The sequence below is a fragment of the Micropterus dolomieu genome, linkage group LG12 (assembly GCF_021292245.1).
Source record: "Micropterus dolomieu isolate WLL.071019.BEF.003 ecotype Adirondacks linkage group LG12, ASM2129224v1, whole genome shotgun sequence".
Taxonomy (NCBI): Eukaryota; Metazoa; Chordata; class Actinopteri; order Centrarchiformes; family Centrarchidae; genus Micropterus; species Micropterus dolomieu.
The window spans coordinates 683472-711278 of NC_060161.1; the positions used below are offsets into that span (position 1 = coordinate 683472).

Genomic DNA, 27807 nt, shown 5'->3' on the forward strand with positions numbered 1-27807 from the left:
CTCTCTCTCTCTGTGTCTCATATTCTAATATCTTTAGTCTCAATTCATTGTGTTGGAACAGACTCGCTGAGCTTGCTAAGACATGAACACACATGGCTAACCTAGCTGGACACAAATCCCTCTCTGTTGCTCTCTTTCGTCCTCTCTCTCCCCTACTGCTTCGCAATCTCAGTTGATCTCTTTATTTCTCTGTCAACATCACTCATTATTTGTTTCCTCATAATTTCACATGTTTACCATGGACTTGAAGGCAGCATTAATTCTTTTTACCTGCCTCTTTCTTCTCCATCTGCAGCGGCTTGGCAGCTGTGTAACAGTTGCACGGGGCCAATAACACACAACAGCGCTCATCATTATTGCGGTCCGTTTAATGAGCTTTGCTAATAAGATGAACAAGCTTCCTGCTGATCAGTTAATGGCACATTCACTGGTCCTCCGCAGCGTAGTGATTCACAGTTTCCACATGAAAAACCCTGATCTGATGGGTTGATTTTATTTTTAATGCAAGGTTATTTAAAATGTCTACCAGAATTTCTCAGCAGAAGTCAGAACAACAGATTATAAAATTTTTTCCATTAGAACGTCCCCGTGCACACATTTCTTTGGATTCTTTCCTCCACCTATGACCTTTTACTGCTCACTTTGAAGCTGTCAGTTCAGAAAACTTCAAAGACTACAATATGCAAACACTAATCTGTTACAGTTATGGCTAAACATGATTCACTTGATTCCTCTTTGCACTGTTACAGAATAGTGTCGGGGGTCTTATCTAGTGTTCTTTGTATTATGTGTGTTTTTTTTCCCGATCACTTTGTTTAGAAACGTGCTATACAGTTCACGTTTTAAGTTCAAATAGTGAAAGTAATGATTGATTTGTCTCACAGAAAGGACAGGAGAGAGTTCTCTTTCATCTTTTCTCTTCCCACTTCAGCTTTTAATAAAGACGTTTAAGTTTAGCGTCCTCACAATTCTTAAAGCAAATCTTCAGTTTCAGAATGATGATATATCAATAATATATATCTTAGATTAGTTTTTTTTTTTTTTTTTTTTAAACCTTTTTGCAGTGTTAGTGGTTCAGCTCTGTCTGAATGACCTTGTCAAGAAACGTTCCTACATGTGTGGGGATCACAGTGCTTACACAGTGCTGTTGAAATGGGATAGAAAATAAACAGTTTCACAGCTGTAGTGTGAAACAGGTTTTAAAGTGAATATCAAGACACTGCAGCAGCTTCTCAAGTTACTCTCCTTCCCTACTGCTACTCACCCCTCTACGCTGTCTTTTCCTCATCTTCCCTTCACTCCAGTTATCCATAGCAGTGGTCGACCGATATGATTTTTTTTTTCAATGGCCGATTCCGACACTTACAGAACAGGGCGGCTGGGGCTTATATACAGTGAGGAAAATAAGTATTTGAACACCCTGCTATTTTGCAAGTTTGTATCATACAAATAAATAGTTAAAAAAATCATACATTGTGATTTCTGGATTATTTTTTTTTTAGATTATGTCTCTCACAGTGGACATGCACCTACGATGACAATTTCAGACCCCTCCATGAATTCTGAGTGGGAGAACTTGCAAAATAGCAGGGTGTTCAAATACTTATTTTCCTCGCTGTATAATGCAGATGTCAAAGCAAAGAAAAGCCATGCATGATTCCATTATTCCATGCAGAGTTCAATCTAAAAGACATGTGTGGCTGAGCCAGTGACATGTTGTTTTAGATGGACTTTTTAATAATTAATGAAATAAAAAAAGTACACTGGCTTATGCTGTAGATTTCAGAACGAGACTGCTGTCATTTAGGATAGGAGAAAAATTTAGAAAAGACAATTGTGACAGAGGAAATTTAGGGCTCCGAATTAACTTTTTCCACCACCTTCCCCAAACTCACAAGGGGGAGTGCCAAAACAAACACAGCAGCCACACTGATAAGGCTGCCTGTACATGTGTCCACAGACATTTATTGTTCGTCAGCCTTGTGAGATGCTGATTATCCTAAAATGCCAGATATAGGTCTGTCACTGCTTCATGGTAGTTGCTATTCTTTCCTATTTCACCTCTTCTCTTCTTTCCATCTATTTTCTCAATCTCCCATTTGATTCTGTGGTCATTCTTTTCCTACACTAAACCTGAATTATACTTCTGCATTGTGATTTTGCTGTAGCTACTCTGCAGGTAACTTCGACAAAGTGACTCATTCATATTGCTGCGTGTGGCTTCATTGACTTGCACTGCTGCAAAGTTGGTGTGCCAGAGCTGATATTTCTCTCACGCTTTGAATATAAAGTCATCTGGCAGTCCTTAAAATCTGTCTTCAAATGCTGTTTTCTCTGTCAACAATCTATACCAGTACCAGACACAAAGACATCAAAATTGGCCCAAGCTGAAGAATCACCGTCCTCGTCCACATAGCCTGTATAACCCTTTGTTCATTTCTGAAGAGGTACACATATGATTCAGCAACAGTGTACTTATGGCGACCTCATAGACTTTGCAGAAGTAAAATTGTCCTTTAGGTTAGCTTTATACCCCCCCTATTTTCCTCTCTTGTGGTTGTGTGGCCTCTCTCTTCCTCTCCTACCTTTCTTCATTTCTTTGTGGTCGTCTGTCCCCGCTCTCTGAGACTTTAAGAATCTGAAGCATTTTATTTTTCCTTTAGCCTCAAATCAATTCCAGACGCCACCGTTTCCTGCCCCCACACCCCCCTTCCGACCCTCCACCCCCACCTCCTCTTCTCCTTATGTCCCTCCCTTAGGGGCTATAGACCTAAACCACACACACACACAGGACTGGAGTGAGAAGACAGAGTGAGCAAGGGGGCATAGAGAGTCTCAGGTGTCGCTTGCTTTTCCATAGCATAAATTCCTCAAACTTTTCTCCCTCCTCTATTTCTATTCCACAAATTGTGTGCGTCTTGTGATAGAGCAGCATCTTTTCCCAATGAATGTTCCCCTTTTCTCTCTGTGTTTATCTTGGCATGCCTCCTTTTGTACTAATCTGTCTTTTTATCCCCGCCGATTAAAATGTGTAGTGACAGTGTCATCAATCTATTGTTATGGAGAGTGTGTATGTGACCGTGACCTCTGAACCTCAGCAGATGTACTGTAATGAGTTGTTTTTGAAACACTTCATTCTTTAAACATGTGTGGATGTGTGCAAATATGAAAAAGACTGGATGATTGCTTTTGGACATTTTTGAAAGCTGTGCAAGAAACTTTCTGGCTGTGTCTGAAGGCCATGAGCCATTTTTTTCAACAAGAGAGATAAAAAGTCACATGGGATACACACAAATAAAAAAAACCTGTGATGTTCTGCAGCACAGTGTGACCATCCATATTCATTTTCCATTCCTAAGTATATTCTAAAACTCCTCCGCAGTAATTACAGCGTCATTCTAACACTGTAATGCAAAGCTATAATTGCTTCAATGCATCCTACTGGACTGTGGCAGGAAAAAGAGAAAAAAAAAGGATGAGCAATATCTAGGGAGGAGGAAAAAGACATAAAGCAGGAGAAAGGAAACAGACAATATAAACAACAGAAAGGGAAGGACAGAGCAAGATAGGGAGGGATAATTAAAGGCTTGTTAATTAAGGACGCCCTCCAACACCACATTCAGAGTCTTAACACAACTTTGACTATTTTTTTTTTTTTAATTTTCCACACTTCCACACTAATTCTAGCGTTTGGCATTTTGGAGATTGCTCGTCATAATTAACTGCGAACATCTCTTATGTGGAGTTTGTCGTTCCGATTGTCAGGAGTGAACAGCCTAATAGTCACAAAGTTAATGCTAATGAACAGGGCATTCCCATGCAAGCCAATAAACAGCGGTCAGCAGGCTAATTGGGGCTACATTGTTTTGCCTCAAGCTTAACTGTATCTCATCAGCTCGCCTGTTGTTTTACTGTCTATTCCGGCTGCTCATTTGAAAGCACACAGAGAGCTTATTGGTTCGGTCATCAACTTGTTTTCAGCCCAGAGGATTTCCTTAAGAATCCAAAGTCCAAATCAGGAAAACACTGTGCTGAAACATTTCCCCCCCCTTACTGGCATTGTCATTATGTTTCACTGCACTGAAAACATATTTTTCTTCCCCAAATTCATAGTCTGTGCTTTTTATACGAGGAGGATGTTAGCAACAGTCTACACAGTGGATGAGGCCTTTACTTTCTGTTACAGTAAAGATGCCAAAATGATCATTTCAATATTAAGTTCTGTGAAAGTGTGCTTGACTGGACAACTTGAATGGTACTTAAGTAGGGTTGTTACGACTGGCGATTGGATCGCTTATCGACAACTGAAGGGATGATCAGCGATTGGTTTTCCATGCGCTGATATTAAGGCGATTTTAACTTACTCACTATCAGAACTAAGATGACATAAAAACAGTCTATAGAATCTGCACCACACTGCAGTGTTTTCCATTCATTGATTTATTTGTGGCGACACAACACGACACAATATCAACGCTGACTGCCACATACAATTTATTATGAGTAAAATAATTCATTGTGGAGCAACACGCGGCGCATAGATTCACTGAGCACCTCCGCTTGCTCGCTCGCTCGCTCCCTCTCTCTCTCTGGCACACAAACACATTTAAACAGAGCCGTGTGTTTATAGAAAAACTAATGCATTGAAGTTAACTGTGAGAAGTTGGTCTATATTTTCTTAACACAACACTGTCAATGTCAGAGATGGATATGTTAACACTAGAATACAGCTGGGTTGTCAAGGTTGACACGCTGCACATAGCTGCTATTGAGTGCCCCCTCGTGCTCCCTGCTGCGTGTGCGCGGCGCCACAGTTACACGGTAATTATGTGGGAAACTCTTGTGTGTGCATTTACAGATGTTTCTGGTGGTTTCTCTTAAAGCTAATAAGCTCGTTTCTTCCATGCTGGCATTTCACTGACTTGCTGCAACTAACCTGGAGATCAGATTGCCAATCTTTGATCTCAAGTAGCCATGATTAGACGATATGAAAATAGAGACGATCGCCCAACCCTATACTTAAGTTTGAAATAGTTTAACAATGCAAAGAACACTCTCTCATGTGGAAAATACTGGTGTTGTGTTGCAACCAAGCCGTCCTTTGATTAAATATGATATGAAATTATGAGGCAGCTGTCTTTATAGAGGTGAACCATGGTCACAGTGATATAAAACAGGAAAGAACAATGGTCCTAAAAATCTATTAAAAAGCACAAAACATGTTTGCCAAATGATTTTAAAAAGCCATGTCTGTCTCATTAGCAGAAAAAATTGTTCTGATTACACATAATTTACCACAAATTGCACAAATTGTTTCTATACAAATTAGTGTGATTCTCAGTAATTGAGGATGCTAATCAAAATGAGCAAAACAAAAATACACGCGTAAACTGAGTTTATTTTTATGAAATAAGGTACTTTAAACTGAATAATTTAGCTGAGGGTGAATTAGACTTCCCAAACACAACCATGGCACAGTTAATTAGATGCTAGTTAGCTGAATACAACAAATGAAGTCTGTGTGTGGTGTCAGCACATTGTTTGTCTTCTTCATTACCAGCTTTGTTTATTTAGCATTCTTCAACTTAATAACACATTACACAAGTTGTTTTTTATTATGCCAATAAAGTTGGAAAAAAGTTACCAGTTAATTTCTATAAACTGTAGTAATGACATTTCTGTAATCATTACTCTGATAAATGTAACTGTGCTACAAATAACTTTTGAATTTCACACATGGATCTGTATCAAAATAAAAAAGTACAATGATGGACAGTGAAAACCTGATGATGTAAAAAAAATAATAAAAATAAATAAAAGGATGTAGCTTATTACAAAATACGTAGAGGGACATTTGTCTATTTTACTGGCTGTCCGCAGAACAAAGCAGAACCAACACGCACATCAAAGATGAAACAACTGATGATGAAACTGCCTCCACTGCAACACTGCAGAAAACATTTTCCTTAAAAACTGTATCCAACAAAGCTATCATAAAACTGTACTTTAATACACATGCTGCATAACTGTTACTGAGAGGCATGAAGCAAGAGGTGAAAACTTCCTGTGCCCCATCTTCTAGAGAAGACAGAGACTGGCTCCAGGATTATCTCTCTCTGTAGCGGAACTGTTCCTGTGTGCAGCTTGTTTTCTGCTCTTTCGCTGAAATCACTGACTTGTTTCCTAACCGTTCTCCAAGGCCCACAATTCTGTTTACTAACTAGGTTTACTGCTGCTTTCAAGCTATGAGAGTCCACATTCACTTACGATGATTCTGCTTCTTCCACACAAGGGCATCGGTTGATACTTTTGTGTCTCCCAAGAGGAAGTAGATCATCTTCACTGAGGAAACTGATCCTCTTCAGGCTTTTCTCCCCATCAAAAATCTATCAAGGCCACATGACACAAAGTGCATTACCTTTAGAGAGATGGATAACAGGTGGTGACTAATGCTGGTCCCCAACACATGTACTGGGTGTGTATGCCTACCATCACCACATTTTTCACTGTACCATGCACCTCTGACCACAGTCACGCTATGGGTCTCTGACTGGGCTTTGTACTGTGTGCCTGATTCAGGGGAAAAGGTGCGCAGGATCAAGTAGGAATGCTAATAAAGCATAATAAATGGCATAATCATAAACTGCACTATGATTAGATTGCATAATAATTAAATGTCCTAATTTATTATTTAGATTTCCATGTTCTGGACATTAACCATCACTACAACGTTCAGTAATTAATTTCCTTTATGTAAAAAGATACTAATGAGATAATGATAATACATGAAGAATATGTGTGTGTGTGTGTGTGTGTGTGTGTGTGTGTGGAGGTTGTTGAATCCTGTTAAGCCATTAGTGAAATTCATGTGCTAATTACCACCCACAAGACCCCACGTCTGCTGTTTTCACAAACACACACACACACACACACAAAATGAAGGCTAACTTTGCAGTAACTGTGGGTCTGTGTTTGTGTGTCAGAGTTGCTAGCCTCTCATTAATACCTATTTTCGCGAATGCTGAGAAAGCTTTGCAGCTCTTTCTTTGTAATCGCTTCACCACCCACCCCCCACCCCACCCACCCCACACACACATACACCCCACACACACATACACACACACACACACACACACACACACACACAGGCCTATTAGTTCCTCTAATTGAAAGGCAATTAAGCCTCAGGTTTCATGGTGTGAGCTAAACGTTGGGTGTCTGTTTTCAGCACCGCTCTGTTTTTAAGCTTTTAACAGACCGCAAAAAGCCGGCCACCGAAACGAGACACCCAAAGTGAACTTTAATACACCGAATTTCTGTCTGTCTTTGCGTCTTTGAGTTTTCTGCATACCCCTCCCTGTCTTCTCATTCTCTCACTCTGTAGTCATTGATTTTTATATAATAATTCCTCCTAAAACAATAATGATAACTAACCTAATGATGAACATAGCTACAAGCCTCTATTCTCCGGGTTTTGTTTCGTAATTTTCTAGAATCTAATGCATTTGCTTCAACAAAGCAGATAGAAATAATGACAATTTATGGTTACATCTTTGCAACATCTCAGAAGTTTGTGTAAAATTCACTCGTTGGACAGAAACTTGACCACTCTTTGTGTTTATTCCTGTCAGTTGCCTGTTGGTTCTCCCTCCTTCCTCTTGTGGTTGGTTCATTTCATCCATCCCTCATCTTTCTAAAGCTGCCTTTGCAGAACATGTCGCTTGAAGGAACCAGACTTATCTATTTTTTTTTTTCTTTTTTAAAAGAAAGGGGGGGGACTTGCAGCCCACAGCTTTGCATCTACAGCAGAGTAGCACTGGGATTTGTTCCAGAGAGTAGGAGGGGGTTTTTACAGTAACAGAAAATCTCATTTTAAACCTCACATGACCCCCTTTCTCATCCCAGCATAAACATGGAAAAATAAAACATCACATCTGGTTCAAATAGTGTTTAGGGTTCTAGAGGGGTCCAGTGGCTGGAGGAGCTCGTGTGAGTGAATGATTACAGGTTTTGTCCTGGCAATAGCCCATCATTTATGTGGTGTCCTTGAGTTCATCTCCTCAGGCAAGACCCATACTGGTCAGTTTACTGTAAATAGCTCTCTTTTAGATCAGAACAGAAATGGCCTTTTAACATATTGATGCAACGATGGCAAAGCAGGGTAATGTAACAGTGTTTGTCATAACTATCATACAAAATACCTAAAAAATTAGTTAAAGAGTTTATTCCAATTGCTATGGTTTTAATACATACAGCTTTGTTTCTGTGGCAGCTTTTTTATTTCAAAAGCCTCAAATTAATTAAAGTTGAACGAAGCAGCGACCCATGATTCTCTGCCGCAATGCCATCTTGGTTAATGTCAGAGCAGACTCACCACCATGGCAAATGATACCAATGTGGCAGGAACAAACGATGATACAGTGGATGCGAGAACACAGAAGGGACAAGTGTTGCCTCCAGGCTGCGCCGTGGGAATAAACAACACTTTCTACATCCATTTTGTGTTCATGTCATCCGCTTAGCTAATTCAGACATAATCCTTTAGTTTCCTGGCTTAGGGACAGTTGATGTTCACTGTTGGTCGATTCAGAACAGAAACAGCAACTTCCCAAATGTGAGTCAGCATTTTAATTGTGTAAAGTCATGTCAGCTATGATGTATTAAAACTGATCATATATTATCACTGTCAAAAAGCCACTTTCCCAGTGTTTACAACAGTCAACATCCATTATCTTAACACAAATTAGCCTTTCAGCTATGGATAAAAATCTCCGGGTCTCTTTGGATGAATTTGGACAGTGATTTGGGATCATCTCTCTTTTTGATTTTTAAGATCACATGATCACCCTTGTCCAAAGTGAAAAGGAAAGAGGCCGCGCAACAAAAATACTCTCCACCGTTCTCCTTTAATTCTCACATGTTGTACAAACGGTGTAGACAAGGTGATATCATTGTTTTCCTACACATCCCTGAGACAGGCAATATGTGGAGACAAGGGGAAAAAGTCTGAAAAGACACATACAGTCAGCTACATACACAATCACACGTGTGTGCCAAGACAGACGGGGATATATATCACATTTGTACATGAATGAATCACCTTTATTACAACTGACCCCGAGAGACAGAGTTGGAGCAGAGGTCTGTTTTTTTCCCTCGGTATAGTATCCAGGCATTTTCCAATGTTATTTTAATGCTGCTGCTGGAGGTTTGGCTCGAGGTGGGCAAGAGAAATGAAAGCACAGCCCAGACAGAGACACCGACACAAGGAGTTCTAAAAGATAGAAAGATGGAGGGATAAAAAGGGAGAGCAAAACCTTATTGTTGATTAATGGTTGAATCTTAGAGACAACACGTCTCCAACATGTCTAAGAGACATGTGAATGAGTAAAAAGAATCACAGTAGTTGAAATGATAATCCAAATTGTTTTGGGATAACACTGTTGAGGCCCAGCGATGGATTAACAACCTGTCCAGGGTGTAACCCCACCTTTCGACCATGTCTGCTGGGATTGGCACCTGCCCCCCCGCGACCCTGTACACAGGATAAGCGGTTGACGATGGACGGATGGATGGATAACACTGTTGAATCATGTTTATTGAACTCCAGGTTTTAAGTTTTGCAGCAGAAATGCAGTTCAAAAGCATCAGAGCCACATCTGTCAACACTAAACATCAATCTGTAGGGTGGAGAACTGACTGTAAACTATAAAAACCTGTACATTTACCATGGTTGGCGACCACACCATTGTTTATACCATGTTTACTGGGTTACCAGGCCACACTTTCTGGTTGACAGTACCAGTAAAGTTTCAAAGCATCTAACATCATGTCATCAAAGTCCAACATCAGCTGCTTTATTAGTTTCACAACTTGTGAGTCAAGATATTTTCACTTTTGCAGGGCCCAGTTCAATTACGCAGCAAGCAACATCTGTACACTATTCGTTACAGAAGATAATGTGTGGAAAGTATCTGATTTCAGCTTTAAGTGCGGAAAGGAAAACCACAACCTTTGACCAAGCACATCTCAGAGAGAACTGAAGAAGTAGTATGGTATAAGATAAAATATACATAATTATATGATGAAGGAAAACTACAGAAGTTTGAGAAATTCTGCTTTTTATGTGTGTTTCGGTTCTGGAGTTAATCGTTGCGATTGCAGCTGGGTAGCTATTACAGCTACTCTGACTAAAGAGGCACAGCATGACAAACAATCAGAGAGAGGAAGAAAGAGAGCATGACCCAAAAAAACAAAAGACACGCATTTACCTTCTCAATCTTTCACTGCAGTCCCAGATTCTCTGTTTAACATGATTAGGATGACTGCTAATCATTATGTTCTATATCCTAATGGGCTTTGGTGCAAACTAAAGGAATGCAAGAAGGATGAAGGAGATTACAGGATGCATTCAAAATTGAAACTATAAGTCAATATCAGAAAATGACCCAATCATACAAAATAAAATCTCAACTCACTACTTGAGGTTTCTCCTACTTGTCACTTTACTCAATACAGGAAGAGAAGAAGCAGGAAATTCAAATCTGTGTTTCAGTATAGTAACACCCCACTTAAAAACCTAAGTAATCTCAGGCGCACAGATGCACGCTCACAGTCACATGCAAACCATCACAAGTATACACACATTTAAAGACACATTCAGACAAACTCAAATGGACAGTCATAGTTATTCATATACACACACGTGGTCTGTTAGTGAGAATATGTAAGCCTGCAGGGGCATGTCGTGCTGCATTTTTTGTTTTTTAGACCCTACTGAGCTGACCTCTGTGACACACACACACACACACACACACACAGTATGGGTCAAGTTACCCTCTAATGTTAGGCAATGAATCACACTAGTCACTTCCAACACTTGACTCATAGATTCACAATCGCTCCGAGCCCAAGGGAATAGTACACACACAAACATACACACACGTATGCTGTTCCCTATTCTAATGTGACTCTTGAGTCGTGTATTCAGACAGAGGAAGTGGTCTGGCCAAAAGGCATGCTCGCCCTGGGGAGTCATTATCACTGTCTGTTTCTGTGTTGTATTTTCTGTCTGTCTCTCTCTCTCCCTCCCTCTGTGCCCCGTACTCTCTCTCTCTCTCTCTCTCTCTCCCTCCCTCTGTGCCCCGTCTCTCTCTCTCTCTCTCTCTCTCTCTCTCTCTCTCTCTCTCTCTCTCTCTCTCTCTGTCCCGTACACTCTCTCTCTCTCTCTCTCTCTCTCTCTCTGCCATTAGGGATGGAAGAAAAGAAAACAACAGAAGCATAAAAAACATAGAAACTATGTGCAGGAGTATGCAGGACTCCCAATCCATAAATGCTGATGATGCTTTTAACTAACACATCAATACTTACCAAATCTACCTGCTTTCAGTATATAAGAATAAACAGGCAGGTTTTGCTGTTACTAAGCCGAGAGGAAATATGTTTTCTAGCAATTGCTTCATTTGAATTTGACAGCGGGGTTCATTTAATTGTCATCAAGCAAGTCACGCATTATCATATTCACAGTCACACTGAGTATTTCTGAGCTGTCAGTCTGTACGCTGCTATCAATTTATTGTATTATTAATGTTTTTTATGTGTTTGACTTGACAGCTTTTGAGACAAATAACAGATGACCAGTTGCAGCGTATCAGGATATTGGTGAAAGCAATTTATTTTGGACTTGCTTTTTTTTTGACACATAAATGACAGTTTGAGAGGCTGTTAATAGATTCAGCATAGCAGGTGTCAGCTCTTTGCACAACAAGTGCACACCAGGGTTTCTAAATGTTTTGGTGGTGGTGTTTTTTATCACTTCTTATGAAGTTTAGGCTCATTCTCTGTTCAAAGTGACAACTTCCAAGATATTCCTGATTTTTTGCTTTCGTTTTCTTAGCCAATTCTCAACTCAAATTGGGCACTGAAAAAACCTGGATAATATCAGCTCTTTACAAGTTAAGCAAATTATCATCTTCTTCAAGTCGTGTCCTCTTTCCTCTCTTCACTGTTCCAATTTGTCACTGATTTGGCTTCAAAATTTTACTGAAAGTAATTTCAGTTTAGTCCCAGATATGCCGCGTCAATCAGCCACCTTGCTGTAGTAGTGGCAAAGACTAAACGGCTTTGAGGCTTATACGGATAAATGATAGAAATACAAACAGATATACACATCACTCAGAAGACTCAAGGATAATTAGCCAGATGATGAGCCGGTATGGGATTAACTGTCAACACTTACTGGTTGGCTGGTCATGTGGTCAGCAGGAACCAATGAGCCCTGAAGGAATTTTCTCATCTAGTGAGCTATTGAATATTAAACACACACACACACACACATTTGCATACACCATCATTATTCGTATGTCCCAAGCAGAGGAAGAACAAACAGAAGACAAAATAAAATCAGAACAATGAGATACAGAAAGGAAAAGAAAAGGAAACGTCCCCGACAGTCACACCATGAGAGATTGTCTAAACAGCAACAGCCGGAAAAATTAATCTGTTGCTGTTGTAAAGGGATTTGTGCACACAATCGGTTACTCTGTGTGTTTGCTTCTTGCACGTATTGAGTGATTTAGGAATACGAACGGCTTTATTTTGAAGTCTAATTTGGCTGTATTGGCATTCATTGGTTTATTAGATTGTTTGGATGCCTGGCTCTTCAGTGATGTGGAAGATAACATGGGGGATCTGCATTTATGTCCTAAATCTCCTGTCAGCCATGTCAGGTGCCATTAAAGAGGTTCATTGGCGATGCAGTTGTGTATCAATATACCATAACCACTGGGCTGTGAAAAGAGATATCTGACATATACATTAAGGGAAGTGTAATCAGACACTTAAAAAGAAAAGCAGCAGCATTTGTCGTTTATTGCACAGTAGCATCAATAGAAGTAATGTGACATTGTTAAACCACTTAGAGTAAAGTTTTAGGGAGAAAGTTGTGGTTTGATGGTTGGACATAGAAAGTGTATGTAGCTTAAACACATATTAACCAAGTTCTGTTAGTGATCTAATCATCTGACCTTAAATATTTCAAAACCATGAGGGTGTCAGACATGGAAAAAATCATTAGGGGTTGTTTGAAAGAGACAAAAAACCTGGGAGTTGTTGGTAGTAATAGCTATTATTTGATTCATTCCCTCATGGCTCCCATCAAATTTATTTTACAACAAGTGCATATGCCAAGACATTTTCATTAAAATGGCAAGCAGTTTCTTAGGTCAGGTCTATTGACAGACACACTGAATTTTGTAAGGATCAAATTTTGTGTTAGTTCTGATGATTCATTCGCTGCAGAGGCAGAGATGCCTTAATCAAACTGTAAAGGGGTTTGAGGGAGAGTCACGGTACAATGTATGTCTTTAATGACATATGTTTGCTTTACCTTACTTTGATTGTATTTGAAAGAGCTGTAAATTGAGCAATACAGCAACCCGGTGTTGTACATGAGCTGTACCTCCCACAAAGAATCAGTCTGTCTAATTGAATTAAAGCTAATGAGTTTACAGACAGCAGTAATTAGTACAATGTCCTAATCAACACAACAACTATTAAGATCTCCAACTGCAGTCAATTAACATTACCCTCTATAACAGACAGGGATGAATGATAGATTTTATATAGATTAATCTGCTTGTAAGGCAGATGTTTTATTAAACTGAATGTAAATTAGTTAAATTGCATATATTCTTATGATGTATTTTCACTATTATGACTGTCATGGACCAAGCGGCTTTCTCCTCTACTCTCTTTTAGGCTTTGTGATTAGAGGAGAGAGCGTGAACGACCTGTGAGAGAGAAGAAGAAGAAGAAGAAGAAGGAGGAGAAGAAAGGCAGTGACGTGAAAGACGGTGATGAATATCCGTACCAACAGGCCCCATATCAGCTAAGGAACTAGGAAGTTCATCAACAACATTTCATTAGCAAAAACAGGATATCACCTCAGTGGGAGCGGAGCTCCGCTGAGAGGAACCAGAAAGTAAGGGGTGGAGTGAAGTGCACGGCTGCTCAGGTTGGGCAAGATGGCAATGCAGAAGCGACAGGGCCTTGGGCCACTGAGGGCCTTCCTGGTGTTGGTGGGAGTTTCTGCACTCTGTAGCGTTGCATTAGGAACCCGAAAAGGAAATGCTTCTTTGGATCAGAGGGCCCACAAACACAGACATCCAGGTATGACAAAAGCAACACAGTTTCCTTGTCATTTGGCTTTAACACCTGTCATGTACTAGGATTTTTTTCTACGTCTCACTGAATCATACTCAAACAGTAACTGTGATGCATTCTGAAATACAACACACACAGACGGTCATGCACGCCAGTTCCTTTTTGTGATATTTGTGCATTTTTAAAACAGACCTTCTCTCAATTTTTAGCCTTTGTGACCATGAGTTGGCGTGTACTTCAGAGTCCAGACAGTCATTTTTGACAACTGCTGTACACAGATCCAAGCAGATTTAAGCTGTGAAACAAATGTTAACCTGAGCGAAGGTCCCTTTCCTTTCACATTTCTGAAGTGGAAAATCACTACATTCACAGGTTCTTGTCCACAATGGGATCTCTTACTCTAAAAATCTCCCAAGGTGGTTTGGATAAACAGGTCTTCAATGACTCTATAGTGTATTTTTTTGGGATTTCCAGATTTTATGCATTTGTTTTCTATCCAATTACCTTTTTTTGTTTTACCTTTACTCACATAGACAATATTTACCTTCCTTTCCATCTATACACCCTTCCTTTAGAGATGCTCACACATGGCAGCTCCTCAGTACAACCACAGCCTGCTCATTTCAATAACTCAGAAGCAGCACTACAACAAACAGAGGTTAAGTGCCTTTCTAAGAGCCACCTAAAAAAACTGCTTGTTGAAACATGTGTCGTTCACACCAGCCACCCACATTTTCTCAGCTGGGATTTGAACTGACCCATAATTCAAAAGTGGACCTCTCTGTTCACGAGGTTACTGCTTCCCACCCACTTTTGGATTCAGTCTATTGAAAATTTTCTCAGAAAAAAAACTGCAGTGGTGGTGATAATTAATTAATTCAACATAGTGACCTAAATGAGCTTTTTTTTTCAAATTTTGCTTCTAACCATTTAATAATTTGAATGAAAGCCCACAATACATGTGTTTTATAAGTGGTTAACAGAAAAATTTAGTATCTGAATGTTTGTTTTTGTGATTGTAGGTCACATTTCGCTGCATAAACACAGACAGAGGGGAGGAAAGGAAGGGCAGGTACTCCACAGGTCCAAACGAGGATGGGTCTGGAATCAGTTCTTCGTCATTGAAGAGTACACGGGACCTGACCCAGTGCTGGTGGGCAGGGTGAGTATAATCAAGCGTGAGTTAATAAAGTGTCCTTACATAAACCTTTCTCCTGAGTCAAAACGAATTAGTACGTAAATAACTATTTAAAATTTGACGGTTTCATTCATAGCCAAACCGCCCTCCACTGACAGTCATGGCAGGGGCATGCGGGGTGATTCACTCCAATTGGATTTAAAAACCCTTTTTTTACATTTATCAAGGAGGGAGAGAGAGATAGAAAGGAAGAAAGAGAGAGAGAGAGAGAGAGGGGTCATGTTCACATTCAAGGGTGAAGATGATTGGTGATACTCCTCCACAACAACAACATCACTCAAACCGAGCAGCGGCTTTCATAACAAACAACAAATGATGTTTACAATGCGTCATATTTCATAGTCTAGGGGTTGTAAAGGAAGAACAAGCATTTAATTGAATGTTGAACATTCTTCACTTTTTTTTTTGATGACAATGGTTTAAATCTTTTACTTGTTAGTGTTTGCCTGTCTCACACGGCACATCTACTACCTTGTCAATCTCAGCCTTTCACCTTCTTTAATTTGTAGCCTTGAGAAAAATGAAGCCTCACATCACATCTGCCAAGCAGCCAAAAAGTATGTTTTCCAGTTCTGTCAGATGAACAGACATCTGAAATCCAGATGTTGTCAGCCCCCGTCAAGTCCTGCCTTTGCAATTATGTCTTTGTCTAAGTTTTCCTTCCTGTTTGTCTCACTCTCTTATTGTCTCTCGCCCTCATCCCCCCGTCTTAATTCAGCTCCACTCAGACGTAGACTCAGGCATTGGCAACATCAAGTATATCCTGTCCGGCGAAGGTGCGGGAACGATCTTTGTTATTGATGACAAGACAGGCAACATCCATGCTACAAAAACTCTGGACCGTGAGGAGCAGGCCCAGTACACTTTAACAGCCCAGGCCGTGGACAGAGGCACTAATAAGCCTCTGGAGCCTCCATCGGAGTTCATAGTGAAAGTTCAAGACATCAACGATAATCCTCCTGAGTTTCTGCATGGGCCGTACTATGCCAGGGTGCCTGAGATGTCCAACGTTGGTGAGTAAAAAGAAAGGGTAAGGGGACAGGAGGGGAAGCTAAAGTAGCGATCAGATAGAGTGTGATTTTTGCAGTGAGAGGCAAGGATAAACAGCTGGCTAAACCAAAAATATAGCGTTGACATAAAAAACAAAAAAAAAGATACTACAACCTAGGACAATCAACTGCTCAGCCGCTCGACAAGACCAATGGACTCCCTGTAGTTAGTGGTTATGTTTGTGATGACAACTGATGGCACATTGTCTGGGATACTATTTGAGAACAGCCTCTCACCCTCAATCACAACCAGAACAAGTCCACTGATTGATATATAAAATGATATTCAAAAATATTCACAGTTTGGCTAAGGACAGATGATTCTGTGGTTGTAACAATAAAATAAATAGTTTAGCTTGTTGTAACTAAACCTACCCCTGTCTTAAGTAGAGTTATCGGTTTAACTGGCCAGCAGATTTGTTTTCTTTCCAAGTATCAAATATAATATAACAACAGTGATTCAGAAGAGATAATCAAATTCAATCTTTTTAGTACACAAAAGCTCTCCATTGCATTTTGAGTGATGTTTGTTAATGAAGTCACTGATGGAGTTCACCGTCAGTGTTGTTTGTCTGCTAAACAGCCTTTTTCATACATTATTCATTATCACTGATATCTGACCAAAGGAAGTGTGACTGAGAAGTGGAAAACAGACCGTAGCATTAGCTCACAAATTCAGCTCCTAAAAAGCCCCTTTCTTTTCTTTCTTTTCATACATGTGCCTAAAAGTATAAAAAAAATTTTTTGGGCTCAACCAGAAACAGAAGCAAGGAAATATTTAGCACTAGGCTGGCATGGGCAGGAGCTTCTAACATCTCCTAAGAGTGTCACTACTTAGAGAGCTAGAGCTTCTGATCTTGATAGATTTTCTTTCCTAATATTATGTGGTCTTGGAGAGTCTTCAACCCCTCGAGGCTGACCTGAAATAAACCACACTGGCAGTCGTGCTGCGTGATACTCTGAGAGCCAGAGAAATCCCTACTCTGAATGGACTGGACTTTCAAATAAAGAACTTTTGAAAGGTCTTCTGAATGAGTTCTGTTAAGGCTTTTTTCACCCATCCGCTTCTTAAGCTGAAACCTGAATACAGAAGTCGGACAGGGAGGGGCTGCCATCATCCTCAAACACCGAAGTGGAACAGACCGAAAAGCTGCAATTTGACTAACTAGGTCCATGTTCCCTCGTGGATGTCAGAATTAGAACAGAAAGAGAAGGCAGTGTCTTTCAAATTAACATTCTTGGTAATTTACCCTGTACACTTAAGGTAGCTGCCACACTGAGACAAAGGTTGAATGAAATTTGATTACAGTTATGTACCCAATGGATTTTGTATGGAGTAGGATAGTGGTGTGTGTAGCCTCAACTGGAAACTGAAAGATCCAAACACCATGGATCTGAAAATAAGATTGGGAAGTAGTTGAGCTGCAAAAACACATTGTGGCCCAGCCATTATCGTCCAGTTGCCTGGTCATATTTCCAGGGCTTTAGCCCGGATGTTTTGACTGTAGCCCCGAATGTAACTCAACAACAGCAACGAAAATATTTTCCATGACATGCAATAATCTTCATGATGCAGCAGGTCTTCAAAGAGCGGAGGCTACTCGCAATAATATAGCTGCATTTTGTTTACCGTATCTCAGCCCGCCTGCGTTTAGAATGAGCACGAGAGAAGAGAGAGAGACAGAGAGACCGCATTGCTCACAGCTTCAGGGCTTATCCGCGACTTCTGAATTGTCCCTAGCAAAACTGTAATCAATACATTTAAATATAAATGTTGTCAGTCAGTGTCTAGTCAGTGTATAGCTACACAAACGGTTAACAGTCACCGCAAAGTAGGGAGAGAATATCATGACACACCTGACCGTGACACTTACACCTGTCGCTCTGTTTGACTGTCTCTCTGCTCTAGGATGCTTCATTCCCTCTAAAGCGGATGTGATCTGCACTTTATCAGAGGTGCTGAAGTGAACATTAGTGTGGAATTGTGGTGATATTTCTGTCTTATCAAAAGTGTTTTCAGTTTCGGTTATCTTCCTCTGATGAAGAGCAGTGCGCTCGTCTCATCGAGTAGTCAAATAAAATTCAGGAAATTAAGTGTTTAATGCTCAAAATCTTCTGGGGGAGAACCCCCTGAATATTTTGTCAATAAATAATTCTTAACTGAATTCTATAATTAATTAATTAAATTAAATGGTACATAATATAAAAAAATACATAATAAATGTAGGCTATATATAAAATTTACTGTTGCTTTATAGACGTACTTTGGGTAGCCGGCAATGGGTGGGTTAAAACATGAAAGATTTCTGTGCTGGGCTAAGCCCCCAATGTTTCAAGAGTCTGGGAACGTCCCTGCCAAAAACCACACAGCAGAGAAGTATTGTTGTGAATTTTTGAGTGAGTTATTTTTATGAGTCGAGTAAGATCTGAAAAGGGAAATTTCGACAATTATGCAAAGTTAATATAATGTATTTCACACTTCTGCAAATTTAATTTATTTGACCTATTTGCTCAGCTTAGCTGTGTCAAGTTCAGTTAACAAAGATTAACTGGAAGTACATTGCTGCAGTCGAACTGGAAACACCATGTCTTCAAAAGGCCTTGTTTTTGAGCTTGACAACCAATGGGTTTTGAAAGGGGCTCATAAATCCAGGGGTTGTGGAACTCTGTCAATGCATGGTGGAAATATAATGTTTTACTGAAAACACGAAAATCACCAAAATTGGAGAATGGATGTTTCCACCTGACAATGATGAAATGTAGAGAAATAACAGTGGAGACCAGCCTCACAAGTGCAGTTTGGCTGCAGTGTTTGAAAGTGTTTTTCATTCCCTTTCCTCATCCAGCCAGTGCAGGCAGGTGAATCGGCACACACTCTGTGACATGTTGTTTGTCAAACTGTTCTTGAACCGAATCACTGAGGTAGAGTCATCTGCTGACTTGTCTGTCATGTTTCACCTGTAGGTACGTCAGTGATACAGGTGACAGCTACAGATGCTGATGACCCCACCTATGGAAACAGTGCCAGGCTGGTGTACAGCATACTGCAAGGACAACCGTATTTCTCTGTGGAGCCTCAGACAGGTGAGGCTAAAAACAGAAGCCTAGCAGCCCAGGGTTTACAAACATCTAGACAACAAGCAAATGCAGGATTACAACCCTGATGTAGTATTACACAAAGACTAAGGCTAACTAGTGTAATACATGGAATACAGAAAGTACCCCTCAACATCCACACTTTGGTAAGTATATGCTCAGTTAGCCAGATACGCTACATAGGGCTTACACAATCAGAGTTGCAAATTGTAACTTCTTATCTCAATTGTTTGGTGCAACGAAGCACTTTCATTTTGTTTCACTGCAAATGACTCAGTGTGTATTCACGCTTGTAAAACTTGTCCCTTTGGATTCACCTTCAGTTAGCAGCTGAACCAGGCAATATGGGCAAAATCAATACAATTAATATTATCACAGGTGATACGCTCATCTTGATATTTGCAATTTTATCCCAACTCACAAATTCATCATTTATGAATAGCTTTTACAGTTCAAACTTACCTGGTAAAGAACAGAAATATTAAGTACAGTAATACCCTATTGCCATTACCACTAAATGTGTCAGTCTGTCAGACACTTGATAGATACTGCTATCTATCAGTATTTGCGAGGACTGCTTGTCGCTAAGACCAAACGGAAACTGTTTTTCCGTCTGCAATATTTTTACCGTCTACCGCTCATAATATAAAAAGCTAAGAACTCACTGCTGCAGGGATCATGTAACAGCACATCCTTTCCAGTGAAATTGGTAAGGAAAAGAAGGCACTGCTGTAAAAAGAGGTCCCCAGAGGACATTCAGCCTGGGTCTCTGCAGAACCCAGGCCTTATATTTGGGTTTGCATTAAAAGAAGAAATTGGATGTTAGGAGAGAGGTTAGGGCAGACGCGAAGCTATGTTGGTTCAGAGAGGGTGAAGAAGAACAGAAGAGAGGGGATAGCAGAGAGAGGGAGAGAGAAATTGGTTTAGAGAGAGTGAGTCCATGTAAAGAGAGTGGTTAGGGCATAGAGAGGGAGAGAGATTTGGGCAGAGTAAATCTGGCTAATCAAACCAGTGTTGGGTATTTGACTGGCTCAAATCCATAGCTCACATTTCTAATTGGTTTGGAGATTATCAGCTTTTCATGCTGTCACACACACACATATATGCACACACACTTGGCATAATATGACAGTAGAAAGCCTCAACTCCCAGACACTGCTGCTAGTGGAGACAGAAAGAGAGATGGAAAGAGAGCAGCCAGTGATGAATTAAACAGATATAAAAGATTACTAGGGCTTGAAATGGAGAAAAATAAGACTTCACACATGTTTAACTGGAGTTCTTATTCACGTGAACGATGAGTGATGATGTGTTTTCTTGCAAAATGAAATATCTTGGAATAAATGACACCCGCTCTACGTTTTTGCTTACCACGTTTCTGTTTTTTAAATACTATGTAATACTATATTACAAATTACATTTTGGAATTACACAATTTAGATAGCAACAACACAAAAACCCAGGTACATAGTGTATATCATTTGCATACACTACATATACACATATAGAGACATATCTACAGACACACACACACACACACACACACACCAGTGGGTATGTAGTGAACCTGCATGCCTTTTGAACTATCTTGTATCCGTAAGATTTCATCCAGTGATACAGTTTTTAGTTTCAGATACAAAAATATTTACCCAGGATGCAACAGGGCAAAAAATAATTAATCTCAGCTTTAATTCCATGTTAAATCTGTCCATTCAGGTATAATTCGTACGGCCTTGCCAAACATGGACCGTGAAGCACGCCAGGAGTATGATGTCGTCATCCAGGCCAAAGACATGGGTGGTCACATGGGTGGGCTGTCGGGGACCACTGAGGTTAAAATCACCCTCACAGACGTCAACGATAACCCTCCAAAGTTCCCACAGAGTGAGTACAAACCTTCTGCATCTATCTATTGCATCTATTCATCTGTAATATCTATTATATGACTGTATGTTACAGTCCTCTGGAGTGACATTTCTTTTAGAGAAGTGTCTGATCTTCAACCAAATAGCTAATATCAACCACATTATAGTCTGTGTGCACAACCATCCCACAGCTTCTTATCTTTTTTCTGCACTGCACATCTGTGCATTTGGATTATGTCAATCCACATCCATGTGTGTGCATAATTCTGCGTGTACTATATGCATGAGTGTATGCGTATAAGCCAGAAAACATGTTGCCAGCTAGCAATATGGAAACCGAGGAAGTCACTGTAGGAGGCACAGACGACAACTTAAGAAATCAATTATTAAAGGTTCTTTACTGGCCTCCTGCAATGACCTCAGGCGCGTGTGTGTTTGCTTAGTGTGTGGGATTTACTGAGAAGGAAAAGAGACAGATTGACATACAAATTTGAATACTTCTTTTTGGTAATAACATTTTAAAAGAAGCCGCACCTTTTCTTTTCCTGAAGGCATTACTCTAAAGTATTCTTTTATTATTGTATAAAACAAATACGATTAATCATCTGTTGATGTCGGTATTACCAACCTTAACGATGCAATCAAGTAATCAAATGCTAGTTTTCTGATTGGACTGTCAGGCTTAAAGAAACAACTAACAGGAGGGAGTATGACTTTTTGTTTTGTTTTCTCTGCTCAGTTGGCCATGTCACCGTTTACTAAAGAATATGGCGTCACAACACTAAAATGCAGTAAGGAGGCAGCTGATGTTGTTTATTGAACCTATAGATGGTAAATATTCCCAGAAAGCTTATGCTCAACCAAAGATTCAGTTTTTAGGATTCACCTGACAGAAACAAGAATAATCTAAACCTAAGCAGCTATTTACACCACTTTATTTTTTTCACTTCCCAGTCTACCTCAGTGTCCAACACCCTCTTTCCCTGTATCTGTGTCCATCTTCTCTTTCACCCTGTCTTAAAGTTTCTTTCAGCCTTTCTGGGGTTTTTATTTTCCTTTTTATTCTTCCACGTTCTCCCCTTCCTCCCCTCCTGGAGCTCTGAGCAGAGCGACTCCTGGCAGAGATTCAGCAGAGTGGCTGCAGGAATGGAGAAAAGAAGAGACAAGGGCTCAGGTTTTATCCTGTAGAGAAGCTGAATAGACTGGAAAAAGGGAGACACACGAGCAAAAGAAGCAAGAGAGGGAATGTAGAAGACAGAGATGCAGCGAAAGAGAAAGAGACTGTCAAAACCATCACTCCAGTTCTTGTGTTTTCCAAGAAGCTGACTTGTGTTTCAGTGTGTTGCAAAGCAAAGCTAAAAATCTGGTTCTGAAGGTCATGACAAACAGACAATATTTTGAGGGAGTTTTATGGCCAAGAGTACTAAAAATTAAAAGTACTTTTCTACTGCATATTTGTATGTACATTTGGAAGTTTCCATAGTGAGATATCCACATTTAATGTAGTACCAAGTGGTTTTACATTATGATGGATGGCACAAAATTGCAACATACACTCCCTTCATTAAGTACACATTTAAAATCGAATGCAATCCAAGCTCAGGCATAAATTCCACCTTTAAAAAAGCATCAGATTTGACAAGTGTCCCTGTTGGACCAAAAATTCTAAACAAAGAGCGTAGTATTTCCATTTTTAAATCCAATACATTGACTAAGAGCTAAGATTTAAGACAGCGCTTTATTTAGTAACTAAACATATTCACAAATGACAAAATGTTAAACGACAGCAGTTTTTCAGCACCAAATCATAACCTCTAACCTTGATCCAGTGACTTCGACAGCTGCAAACTAGGTGCTTTATCAACCATCAAACATTTTACTTATAAGACCAAACATTTCCTTCTGCACAAGGTTTAAATGATCAGGACCAGAAAAATGTTTGAGAAGAATGGTCAAATCACAGACATATGTCAAAAGTGTTTGCTCTGTTGCTTTGGTCAATACAATTATGATGGAACGCATATACAAGAACGTGAGAAATATGTTTGTTGTGAGGAGTCAGTAAGGATGGGCTCGCTAACCACAGGCTACCCTTCTGTTCCCATATCCAAAGTGGATATAAAACATTTTTAAGGACAAAAGGTTTTATAACCAAACATTACAAGTCCTGAGTGTTTACTAATTGCCTTCTTGCATAACTTTTGAATATCAGTTGTGCATCACTGGCAGTTTACATCTGTGATACAAGACAACACATCAAATAGCAATATGCTGTGGTAGTGGGTACTCTTGTTTAAAAAAAAAAGTGGAAGGAGTACAAACACCTGCAAGACAAGTCTCCCAGATGGTGTGAATGAGGACAGTGATTACTTATTTAGTAGTTGGGCAGAGTGAGAGAGAGCAGAGTTAGAAAAAAAATGGTAAATGAAATAAGCAAGTCAAGAAAGAAAAACAGAGCCAAAGCAAGAAGTAGGAAATAGACAAAAATAAAACAGATAGAAAAAGAGAAAACACTACAAAAGAGATGAAAACAGACAGAAAAAGATATATGGCACAACGTGACTCCCTCATGTGTTCCTAGCGTTTCAGTTTCCATTCAAGCCGTTATTTTTTTTTTTGCTTTCACTCCAAAGCTTGATGTCTCCATTTCTCTCAGACTTTCTGTCCCTGCAATTCTCTCTCTTTCACCTCATTATCAAGCATCTTCCGTTTGCCACCACAAAAATCCATCGCAGCAAAGACAGGGTGAGGACTTAAAAAGATGATAACCATTGGAAAAGTATTTCTGTGTCACTGCAGTCATTTAAAATCCATCTTCAATCTTCACTTTAATTTGAAGCTCCTCCCCTTAGTTTAGGCAGAAATAAATAATATTAATAAGTAATATTGTTTAGATAATGCGTTAAAAACTGAGACAACACATAGAGTATAAATGGTCCAAACAAACTAGCAGAAATGACAACATCTCTCAATTATGTCTTGTAAAGTAATGGCACATCTTCATACCTCTTTCTACAGTGAGTGGAAATTATTTACAGTAATTGGCATTTCATCCATCCTTCTTTTTTAGGTTAGGTTATTTAGGTTTTAGGTTAAAGAGACTTGAGATGAGAATGTGCAGTCTAACAATGTGGTATAAACCATAGCAGGTCTGAGTATCTGGCCCTTTCAGCATACAAAAACACTATGTTGAGTACAAAAAATGACTACCATCATTTCATAAGGGAGAAAATTATAGCATGCAAAGCTAAATGGTCCCAGAACTGAATCTTGCTTAAATCACCAATATCGATACAAATAGTTTTAACTTTCAACAAATCTAAAAATATACGATCAATATAATGACAGTTCAGTACTGTTAACCATAAAGCAAAACACTGATTTTAAGTCCAATAACTTTCCAGTCAATACCTGTCCACTCAAAATAACTGTCACTTAAATAAATAAATAAATAAATGCATAAATAGCTGTTTGTTTTGGAAAAACAAAATAAATGCCTCTTGGTGTTTTTCTAGACTCTACTAATGGATGTGCTGAATATGACCCATTCTTTCTAAAGCGGTCTTCCTGCCAAGTTTAAATTACTAATATAATATAAAATGCATCTACAATACCGTCTAAATGATAACACATCAAAGTGACCAGTATGAGTCGTAGTAAATTACAAAGCAATATAAGGCATTATCGTTGCGATTTCAGTAATCACATTTAAATTACTTTAGAGATTGTGGTCATTACATGAGTTACATTTATGAGGCACTTTATTGGTGTTTATATCTAAACTTTGCGGTTTTATGAGCTTCTCCTTCCAAGATTGGACATCTGTGTGAATACAAACAGTGCAGTCATTTATGTGGGAGTAATGAAAGCAACTCCCTTTCTCATAGAGTAGCTGGTAAAATATTGGTTTTACAAAGTATGAGTGAGTCACCAGTGCTACTGGTGATTTCTATTTGTTTAAGTAGAGATCTCATTGAAAGTCGCATATGCTTCCACTGTGGTCCTTGACCGTAAATGTACATTTCCTGTATGTGCTGTGCTCGGCAGGTATGCCAGGCGGCCTGTGTGTTCTGTCATACAATGTTTAACTTAGCTTCCAGAAGCCATTGAAGTTAAGCTACTTAGGAAAAGCAAGAATAGAATGACAGGAGAAGAGAGGGAGGAAAGGGGCAAAGGGAAGGCAAGGATGAAATGAGCTTTTAGCCAGAACAGGCAGACGGGAGAGAGAGGGGGGAGGTAGACATGAGAGAAATACGGTTGGAGAGGGGGAGGAGAGGTGAGGATGAATGGAGAGATTTGGAAGGATGCAGTGGAAAAGTTAGAAGCAAATGTGTGGAGGCAAAGGTGTTACCACCAGAGAGTCAAACAGTATGGAGAGAAGTTTAAAAAGCAGGGACTGAGATGGCGTTGAGGAGTGATTTGGGGAGGATCGAAGGAGATGTGTTGGAAAAGGGTAGAGGGCTGGAGGGTGACAGGAGGGTATTAGGGCTGGATGGAAAAAGTCCTGTGAGTCGCTCTCCTCTTCCGCACATGTTTGCTCGGGAGCCACATGACCAAATGAATTTCATAATTCACTGGATTGCTACACCTGGACGAGCAGGATAAACATGCTAATAATGTACAACCCATAAAATGATGAGTCCACTCTGTGCTCAATGCCTGAATCATAGAGCGGAAGGAGGCGAGGAAGGAGGGATTGGGGAGGGACAGACGAGGATGGGGAAAAGATGGAGGAGGGAAAAGGGAGAAGGAGATGACAGATTTGGGAGAAGAGTATAGCAACGCGATGATGGACAGAGGAGGATTTTATGATATCATGGGTAAAGATAGAAGACAGATGAGATGATGATGGGGTGAAAAGGTTTGGGGGATAGCCCGAGAGAGCACATGAGAGACGGGAGCGGGAAAAGGATAAAAGGGAGAGTAGACATATGGTCCTACTGCTCGCTACTGCAAGCCAGGTGTCTACTCCCCCAGACACACACACACACCTGACACTATAGGGGATATTAATATCCTTTGGGCCATATGAATATCCTTTGGGCCATATCAGACAGATGGTATACTTCATGTTAATCCCTCTCTGACCTCCAAAACTGACCCTGCCGCAGATAGTAAACATGGTGGCAGCCAGCCAGGAATTCTCTAAAGAGTGTTGAATACAAAAAGCAAGCTGTGACCAGAAGTTGACACTAACATCACCAACCAAAGCCCCCGTCTTTATTTTTCTCAGGTGTATATCCCATGTCTGTATCAGAGGATAAAGTGCCAGGAGAAGAGGTGGGCCGCCTTAAGGCCAAGGACCCCGACCTCGGAGACAACGGACTGGTGAACTACCGCTTAATAGACGGAGATGGAATGAGCATGTTTGAACTGAGCACTGACTCTGAGACCAGAGAGGCTGTTATTAAACTGAAGAAGGTAAGGAATGAAAGAAAGACACTTTTTTGTAGCAGCAGCAGAAAAATGACAGCACTGGCATTTCACCTTTTAAGTTAATATGACCAACTTGTTAGCAAACAGTTGTTTATTTACACATCCAGCAGCTATAGAACAACATTATCATTCATTTGGAGTCGTGTTTATGTCCGCCTGATGAAAAGTCAAATATTAGCTTTTTTTTAGCTCTGTTTTTGGTCTGTACAAATTCCTAAGGGAAATATTTTGCTCTTTACCCAAATGAATGCTTCACCATGTTCACTTACCTCTGTCCTTTGTCTGCCATTTGGTGCTGAGCATGTAGTGTACAGTGGGTTATGAGAGCTTTTCACTGAAAACAGCAGCCGAAAACAACACTATGAGATCAGTGAGAGTGAACCTAAACAGTAAAGTTGTGGCGGAACAGCTACACAATGAACTGAAACTCACTATGAAGCTCTATAAAGTAGAGGGGAGCTGTTGATCCAGCTGATGATTCTCTGTAGGTTTATCAGTACGAGTGACCTCTTTCACAGTGTGTTCAGTTACCATTCAATACACTGTTACTGTATAAATATTGACTATAGAAGAAATGGATGGATTGGGAAACAAGGGAGTTTGGGAGGACAGGAGAGAAAATGAGTCATTAGTAGGTGGGGATCCAGTTTTACCACATAAAAATCTAAATGCTCCAAAGCTCACAGGAAAGGCAAGATTTAACGATGGGAACTAAGCCTCTACAACGACCATGTGATTAGTTATTGATGACCCAAGGGCAAATTTCACAATTTTTGTAGCAGTTTCTGGTAAGAAACAATGGTCAAAAATACTATTAGTTGATAGTGGCTGCTTCAACAGCTAGCTCTTATGAAAATGAGTGCGTCATCAACCATTTTTTCAATTTACCAGCACAGAAATGTAGTTGAGACTGCACTTTTCCTCCAGACAAAGCAGTTTAGTGTGTGCCTCAGCCAGCCCACATGAGAGTCCGTGTCCATGTGTGTGTGTTAAAAAAGAA

The 27807-nt window shown here is 39.9% G+C and overlaps 1 protein-coding gene across 3 annotated transcripts in view; it reads left to right on the top strand.

The window, feature by feature from the left end:
* The window catches only part of cdh11 (cadherin 11, type 2, OB-cadherin (osteoblast)), a 92854-nt gene that overhangs the window by 51164 nt on the left and 13883 nt on the right, over positions 1–27807 (top strand). For all 3 annotated transcript variants that reach the window (XM_046064999.1, XM_046064998.1, XM_046065000.1), the window contains exons 3-8: positions 13759–14169; positions 15186–15325; positions 16080–16374; positions 19375–19494; positions 21223–21390; positions 26605–26792. In XM_046064999.1, the coding sequence (XP_045920955.1) occupies positions 14025–14169; positions 15186–15325; positions 16080–16374; positions 19375–19494; positions 21223–21390; positions 26605–26792 (1056 nt within the window). In that variant the 5' untranslated portion in view covers positions 13759–14024. The remainder of the gene's footprint in view (positions 1–13758; positions 14170–15185; positions 15326–16079; positions 16375–19374; positions 19495–21222; positions 21391–26604; positions 26793–27807) is intronic.